The sequence below is a fragment of the Lycium ferocissimum genome, chromosome 8 (genome assembly GCF_029784015.1).
Source record: "Lycium ferocissimum isolate CSIRO_LF1 chromosome 8, AGI_CSIRO_Lferr_CH_V1, whole genome shotgun sequence".
Classification (NCBI taxonomy): Eukaryota; Viridiplantae; Streptophyta; class Magnoliopsida; order Solanales; family Solanaceae; genus Lycium; species Lycium ferocissimum.
Window position 1 is genome coordinate 56,660,972 of NC_081349.1, and position 8,275 is coordinate 56,669,246.

The 8,275-nt window shown below is 34.6% G+C and overlaps 1 protein-coding gene and 1 non-coding gene across 2 annotated transcripts; one reads left to right on the plus strand and one right to left on the minus strand.

The window, feature by feature from the left end:
* Nucleotides 1–2,315: 2,315 nt before the first annotated feature.
* LOC132067056 (uncharacterized) lies at nt 2,316–3,791 on the plus strand. The gene is made up of 3 exons (XM_059460210.1): nt 2,316–2,547; nt 3,149–3,394; nt 3,570–3,791. Exons 1-3 carry the CDS (start codon nt 2,337–2,339, stop codon nt 3,659–3,661), a joined length of 549 nt encoding a protein of 182 aa, XP_059316193.1. The 5' UTR covers nt 2,316–2,336; the 3' UTR covers nt 3,662–3,791.
* Nucleotides 3,792–4,401: 610 nt separating this feature from the next.
* LOC132069092 (small nucleolar RNA Z101) lies at nt 4,402–4,498 on the minus strand. The gene has a single exon (XR_009417660.1). It is a non-coding gene; the product is annotated as a small nucleolar RNA Z101 (small nucleolar RNA).
* Between the last annotated feature and the right edge of the window lie 3,777 nt (nt 4,499–8,275).

Here is an 8,275-nt window from a genome sequence, read left to right on the forward strand (position 1 = left end):
TTTATTAGTGTGGGTCCTGAAATCGGTTATTTACGCACTTCCTCCTTTACAACCTCAACCACACATCCACCGTTAACCTGGACCCGATCTAAAACGGGTCCAATATAAAAACTCGCTAGTTCATATTTCAATCCTCAATCACAAAATCAGAAAGGTGCCCATTTGGAGATATGCGTTTGAGAAGTGCTCCATAAAGCATCAATTCAGCTGTAATATTGTATTGTCCAAGTATTTTTAGCAATGTCTTTTTGCAGTGTTTATTACTTCCTTCGGATAAAGAAGAGTGCTTTACTTAGTTATTTACACACCCCTTAATAAAATACTAACTCCTAGACAAAACTAATTAATTTGATTAAATTCTCCCTAATTAAATAGACACTGAAATTTAATCACATAACATTTAATAGGGGCAAATTTGAAAAAATGAGATTAATTATTTCTTGATTTGATAAGCGAAAATTCTTTTTTGACTAAAAAAAAAAAAATGCTAAGTGAACACTCTTTTTTATCCAGAGTGAGTATTTTTTTTTTGTCCTTAAAGTTTTGTCCAAAATGATTTGGAGAAAGTCAAAAGTCAACAGTCAAAGTCTTGCAATAGCAAGACAGCAATAATTATCGACAATAAGTAAATGATAGTGGGTCTCTTAGTACAGTTGTGGGGTGGTGCTTTGTAAATGAGAATGTGTAGTTGCTGTCTTGTGTTTACTTCTTGCTGAAAAATTGTAAACAAGCAGAGCCGGAGCCAGGATTCAATTTTGTGGGTTCAGGATTTTCAGAACGACACGACTTCAAGTACTAATAACTGGGTTCTAAATTTAATATGTATACATATTTAATGAATTTTTTAACACAAGTACAATATTTGAGCAAAAGCTATTGGGCTGAACCCGTGTCGAGCTTCTACCTCCACCCCTGACTATGAGAGGGAAAAAACATGTCTTGTTATTGTGAGGAAAAAGAAAAGAACAAAAAATTAGGTGAAACTTAGACACCTATGTTAATGATAAACGGCTCGTCTCGCCATAACCAGAATTCAAGGGGTTTCAATCGTGCATAGTTAGGTAAAAAGTTAGTTTTTATGTATATATGCTATATATTGACTCCCCTTGGCTTATTTCGTGGATATATTCCTTTATATTTTGACACCCCTTAGTGAAAATCGTGGCCATAACCTTTTGTTGAATTCTCAAAGGACTTCTGTTGTTCCATCCTCTTAGGGGCAGATAACCTGCTCATGGTAAAACTTCATATGAGTTGGTTGTACTTATATCTTACAAAAGTGCCTTAGCATTCAACGCGGGTAGAAGCATCTGGTTGCCAGTATCACTTATCCTGCAGGGCAGCTCTAATTAAGCATTTAATATTAAATGAGTTTAAATTATATATACCGTTTGTGTAACAACTTCTTAAATTATCAGATCACCCAAATGATATCTACCGGTAAGCCTTCTTAAAAAATGGGATTTGCAATCTTTATAAAGGTGATCTGATGGTGTAAAACTTTGTTACACCATCGGGTGTATATAGCTTAATGTCAACTTAGGTATCCACCCAAAGGAATCAACTTTTCCGGTCATAGTTATGTTTTGGCAGACTTGTTTAATTAGATGAATTTGTTGTTACAATAAAAAAAAAAGTGGCCTTGCTTAGTAATTTCATTGACTGAGTCACCATTTGAGAAATTAACTCAGACAAACTCTTTTGTCCAGAGAATGTGTATACCAAGTGTAGCCATCTTGATATCAGACAACTACCTACTTCTTTTAGTCCTCCTCCGTTAGTGATATCTTCTTCATTGTCTACTTGTCTAGCTGTAGATATTTTGCTGCTAAAGATCACAGATGAAACAAGAAAACAGGTACATCTTGATAGCATCATTAAACCTTTGTATATTCTCCTTCATCCCACAACTAGATAAATGTTCTGCTTTAGATGTTGATCCACAGTTTGTAGCATGTCAGCCTAGAAATTGCAGCCATGGTGCAAACATAAGCTTTCCATTTTATATTCAAGATGAGCAAGAAGCTTATTGTGGGTACTTTTCAGCTGAAAAATTCAGTCTTTAATGGAACTACAAGCAATGGTTGTGTTTCTGAGATCAAGAATGTGTCACTCGATAATCGCCCTTTTAAGTTTGTTAATGAATCGAGAATCTACTTGTCGAATTGTAATGGATCGATACCCGAGCATCTTTTGAAGCACAAGATTGGTTTTGGTTGTGGTGAAGAAAATGGAAACAATTGGGGTGATCTTGCAATGTTTGCTGAGGATGAAAGCTTTGAGTGTGCATTACAAGTGTGCAAAAATCAGCATTACAAGTGTGCAAATATCATGTAATGGCACCAGTAGAAATGCTCGGAAATGAGGGATATAATCTAGTTCTTGACTATCAATCGATAATGAGAAGGAGGTTTAGATTGAGCTGGACAGCCAGTAACTGCACTGAGTGTGCAGAAAGCAGAGGACGTTGCGGATTTGATATACCAAATTATGAATTCTTTTGTTTCTGTACTGACAGGCCTCATATTGCAAGTTGCAAACCCACCAGTAAGCCCCTATCTAGCAGTTAATTTCCAGTATAATTATGCAGAACCTTATGCTATGATTAGGCACCGTGCTTTAGGTTCTTTTCATGTGATTACCAAACGCACAGAAAAGTATTGCTTGATGATCTAGGCATAAATATACAGCTGAATTAAGCATTTTGATTATGCTGTGGATGATTAAAAAATGTGTGCAGCCAAGTGAATATCCTTATAGCAGCTAATAACTTCTCTGATGAATGGTGTCTTTTGATTAATTACCACACATTTTGGGGTTTGACTTCTTGTCCTTTTAGTCCTATGGTTACAACAGCAATATTTTGTTATGTATAACAGGACACCAATTGAAAACTTCCTTAATTCTTTTTTTACGCACCTCTCGTTCTCATGGTTTATTGAGAACGAGAACTACTTGAGGTGTGATGGTGTTAGCTTATATTATATCATAAACCAAGAACAGAGTGATCTTCCTACAAAATTCTCTGATTGCCTTTCAAGTATTGGTCACCTTCAGAACCAAATTCTACTGATTTGTTTGATCTATTGACTCTTAGTTTCACATAAGATTGGGAAGTGTCGTTAAATTGTTCCAACTGTCTTCGTAGAGAAGGGCAATGCCAAAGTGACATCGAAAACAGCTTCTTTTGCTCCAGAGGTATTGCATACAAGATGCTTGTCGGTTGCCTGTGTATGTCTGATTTCAATTCTGGAAAGGATTCAGATGTGTGTTGGTTGGTTCCTTCAATATAAATGGGAAGTGCATTGTGTTAAGTTTTATTGTGACGAATTAATCTATCATTACTGTGTTCTTGCAGCAGCAAAAACAAATTTGGGACTGATTCTAGGCACAGGTACATGTCTATTATCATCAACTTTTATATGTAACTAGACTTGCACAAAACTCTCCTATTGCCCTGCTTAAACTTAAAATTCTTTTATATGTTTTGCAAATGTTGCACTTGTTGCATTGTCCCAACACCGGACTGTTTCCCGTGGATGACTTTCATTTATTTCCCACATTTGCAGTTTTCTCTTGTGGGAAACCAAGATATATAGGGCAGCGTGATGGACTAGGCTCTTGCTATGCGCAGGTCTTGAAAAGGGTCGGACCATATTAGGTTAGTTGTCCGCAACCTTACCTTGTATTTTGAAATAAAGATAAGCGGCTAGTGATCGTCTCACTGCATGTGTGTATGACCATGTTGCAACGTTACAACGCTCAAATGGAATGGAATGCTCATACTTTGATCGACTTATATTAACACCGCCAGTATCTTGCCTATATTGAAACATCTATATGTAGGTGATACGGGAGGTAGTTAATCCCAAAATTTTCTATTCTATTGAAGCTCTAAGAATCAAGTACTCCAGGCTTCCTAATTAGTTTTTTTCTTCTCATTTTCAGAGCCAATATAAAATAATTATTTTAAAAGTTAAATTTACATATTTGAAAGAGAAAATGCATAAAGTCCCCCCAAACTTGTCGACTAAATTTACTTTAGCATATAACGTTACGGGTATAATGATACCTATTCTAATGAAGTGAAATTAATACCTCCTTAACAAATTAGACTTGCAGTAAAGAAAGTGTTATTAACTTTATTTGTGTAGCAAGCGTGTGAAAAGGAAAGGTTAACACAAAAAATGGTCCAAACTGTACATATGTCATCTTCTAATTGGATGGCAACTAATTATATTTAATTATAATTTTTAAATTATTTTAAGTATTCTTTTTTCTTTCCTCTTTTCTCAGTTTCTCTTTCTTTGTTTGTGTTTTTTAACCAAAGTTGATTCATTTGCGCATCAATGTATTATCTCAGTCATGATACAGTTATGAAAAAATAGTAGCTAAACAACTGGAGGGCATAAGTTTTCCAAGATGATATATTAGCATCAATGAAATGTTTCAGACGCAAATTACCCATTAAAATCATGAGATTCCTTATCTGCGTCTTCTTTGTAAATAAAATTAGTTCATGGATTAATATTTACACATAATAAAATGAAGATCAAATTTATTTCTTAGATAAAAATTAGATGTGGGTTTGGTTGGCTGGAAAACGTGTTCGCCGGCGTCATCTTTTTTTTAATCATAAATTACTTGATGTATGTTTCCTTTCTAAGACACGGACTAAAATACTTTTCCCAGATCCCTTGTTAATCGAAATATAAGATTCAAAAGTAGAGATTGAAACCGTCCCACCTTCACTGGAAAATTAAATCCCAGCCACCTTGCTTTCCCTTATATATCTATCTCATCTATAAATTACCTTGGTGAGAATTTGAATTATGAGCGAGGTGTTTTTGTGTGTTGGAAATTTCATAACAAAAGAATATTCTCCCATAAATGTGCAGCTGCCATGTATATGAAAAAGAAGAAAAAGTTCAAGAAGGAAAAAACTGAAAAATAAAAAAGAACAAAAAAAAAAAAATCCATCAAAAACAAAAATGGTATATATTGGTGTTATACACGTGCGAGGCGCGTGTATAACACTCATGTACATAAATTGGATAGTGTTGGGAAAGGTTATTAATTTCACTTTAGACTAGAATAGGGGTAAATAAACGCCTATAAATTTAAAGTTCTAAAGTAAGTTTAGTGGATAAGTTTTGAGGGACTTTATGCATTTTCCCTATTTGAAAACTCAAAATTACATTACAAGTTGTAAGTGTCACAAGTTAGTGAAACGTAACGATAATTTTGGTCACTGCAGAATTGATGAGAAAATGATCCTTAACCTGAGGAGAAAAGTCCTTATTGCTGGTCATTCACTGCAGAATTGACAATTAAAGGCTGAAAATCATTGGATATATATTTATATTTAATTAGCAGACTTTTCCAAACCCAAGTCTTTGCGGTGCAATTCTTGATTTCACCTGCATGCATTTGTACTGAGAAATCAGGATCACTGTGTGTCCTTTTGAACTTACTGAAGTGCATAGAGCTAGACCAATTTTTGGGATCATCATTTAACTCATACGTGCAATGCATATAGATTTGCAAATATACCGACTCGATAAAATTTCAGATATATGGCTAAAGTTCAGGCAGATGTGGCTAAAGTTAGTTATTTTGCCTAAGCTTCAGCCATATGTTGTGGAATTAAGTTAAATATGTGTCTGGAGTTCAGGTAAAATAACAAAACTTCAATCATATGTGCCTGAATTTCAGCTAAATTTAATCATTTTTACCTGAATTTTACACAGAATAGACCACACAAATAGAAGTGATCTATGCATAGTCATTCCAGTTCAACGCATGTTGAAGATATTTGTTATAAAATTAATAGAACCTAAAATAAGTTAAATATTAAATATATGATGACTAGAAATTGCTAAAGCAACTGGTCCTCCATAATGACTGGTAATACAACTTAAAGGTAAATAGACCGCGTCCACCTATTGTCGCTATGGCTGGGCGTTTGGGTCATTCGGATTGGAATGAAACTGTTGATTTGGATTTTTGGATTAAAGAAATTACAATCCAAATCCAATTTTTGGATTGAAGAAATTATAATCCAAATCCAATTCAAATAAGCTTGGATCGGATCTAACTGTTTAAGTTCGATTTTAGATTAACCGGTTTGGATATTTTAGATTTTGTGTTTTGACTTTTAAACCTTTAAGACAAGCTTATTAGGAACGAAATTCATGTATCCCAGTTATCAAATTACAGAGCATAATGTGAAACCAAATTAGAGATAAAAATATGTGGATTCCGCAAAGAGTTGTCATCACTAAACCAAAGATATCAAGTCCACATAGTTCACTTTAACATTATTCCCTCCGTTTTATCAGAGGTTCCTTATTCTAAAAGTAGTGAAGTACCTTCAGTGTTGCACTAAGTAGTGAAGTACCTTCAGTGTTGCACGCTAAGTAGGATGGACAAGAAGGAGGATGATAGGGAACACCTGTTATGGGTATGGCCGTAGGGTAGTAATCTATTGGACCTTTGGACTAATTAGTATTGCGCGTAAATTGGATAGGGCAAATATAAGATATAAAAAATTTGAATTTTCGGATATCCGAAAATCCGAAGTACTAAATCCAATATCCGATCCGAAATTCAAAATTAAAATAAAATTTGAAATTCAATCCATAATCCAATGATCCAAACCAAACATCCAAAAAAGTTCGAGTTTCGGGTTGGCCCAAACTATGCCCAGCCCTAAGTGCCGCTACCCACTTCTACATATATGAAGCTATCTTGAAGTGGAGAAACTTAAAATAAAATAAAAAAATGGAATTTATTACTGTGGGTCCTGAAATGGGTTATTTGCACACTTCCTCCTTTACAACCTCAACCACACATCCACCGTTAACCCGGACCCGATCTAAAACGGGTCCAATATAAAACTTCGGTCGTTCATATTTCAATCCTCATTCACAAAATCAGAAAGGTGCCCATTTGGAGATATGCGTTTGAGAAGTGCTCCATAAAGCATCAATCAGCTGTAATATTGTATTGTCCAAGTATTTTTAGCATTGTCTTTTTGCAGTGTTTATTACTCCCTCCAAATCAAAAAAAGTATCCACTTAGCAATTTGCACACCCCTTAAGAAAATACTAACTCCTAGACAAAACTAGATAATTTGACTAAACTGTCTCTAATTAAATAGGTATTAAAATTTGATCACATAACATTTAATAGGGACAAATCTGAAAAAAATAAGATTAGTAGTTTTTTAATTTGATAAGTGGACATTCTTTTTGACCAAAAAAAAAAAAGTTAAGTGGACACTTTTTTTTATCGGGAGAGCTGGAGGGAGTATTTTCTTTTTTCTTTTATTTTTGGTCCTTAAAGTTTTGCCCAAAATGATTTGGAGAAAGTCAATAGTCAAAGTCTTGCAATAGCAAGACAACAATAATTATCGACAATGAAGTAAATGATAGTGGGTCTCCTAGTACAGTTGTGGGGTGGTGCTTTGTAACGTCTTGTATTAACTTCTTGCTGAAAAAAATTGGTGGTATTTTTAAGCTTTTGCCATTTCCTTCGCTTAATATTCGATTGTATTTCGATGTTCAAAAAAAAAAAAAAAAAAAAAATTCGCAGCGTAATTTAAGTAAATCGAATCATGGGCGCAAAATTTGGGACTTGACAAAAGTTGAGACATCACCATTGAGGAACAAAAATTTAAGGCCACCCCCAGCCAAGGACAATCCTGCAAATTGCCCAAACAAAATTCAAAATTTAATCCATAATCCAATGATCCAAATCAAATATCCAAAAAAGTTCGAATTTCGGGTTGGCCTAAACTATGCCCGGCCTTAAGTGCAGCTACCCACTTCTACATTGCTGAAGCTATCTTGAAGTGGAGAAACTTAATAAAAAAAAAATGGAATTTATTAGTGCGGGTTCTGAAATCCGTTATTTGCGCACTTCCTCCTTTACAACCTCAACCACACATCCACCGTTAACCCGGACCCGATCTAAAACGGGTCCAATATAAAAACTAGCTCGTTCATATTTCAATCCTCAATCACAAAATCAGAAAGGTGCCCATTTAGAGATATGTGTTTGAGAAGTGCTCCATAAAGCATCAATCAGTTGTAATATTGTATTGTCCAGGTATTTTTAGCAATGTCTTTTTGCAGTGTTTATTACTCCCTCTAAATCAAAATTAGCAATTTGCACACCCTTTAAGAAAATACTAACTCTTAGACAAAACTAGATAATTTGACTAAACTGTCCCTAATTAAATAAGCATTGCAATTTGATCACATAATATTTA

Excerpts from the sequence above, each read along its gene's own strand:
- LOC132067056 (XM_059460210.1), top strand. The coding sequence starts at position 2,337 with ATGGCACCAGTAGAAATGCTCGGAAATGAGGGATATAATCTAGTTCTT. Across the intron at positions 2,548-3,148 it reads TGCAAGTTGCAAACCCACCA|AGAAGGGCAATGCCAAAGTG; the intron begins GTAAGCCCCTAT and ends CTGTCTTCGTAG. Across the intron at positions 3,395-3,569 it reads GGGACTGATTCTAGGCACAG|TTTTCTCTTGTGGGAAACCA; the intron begins GTACATGTCTAT and ends CCACATTTGCAG.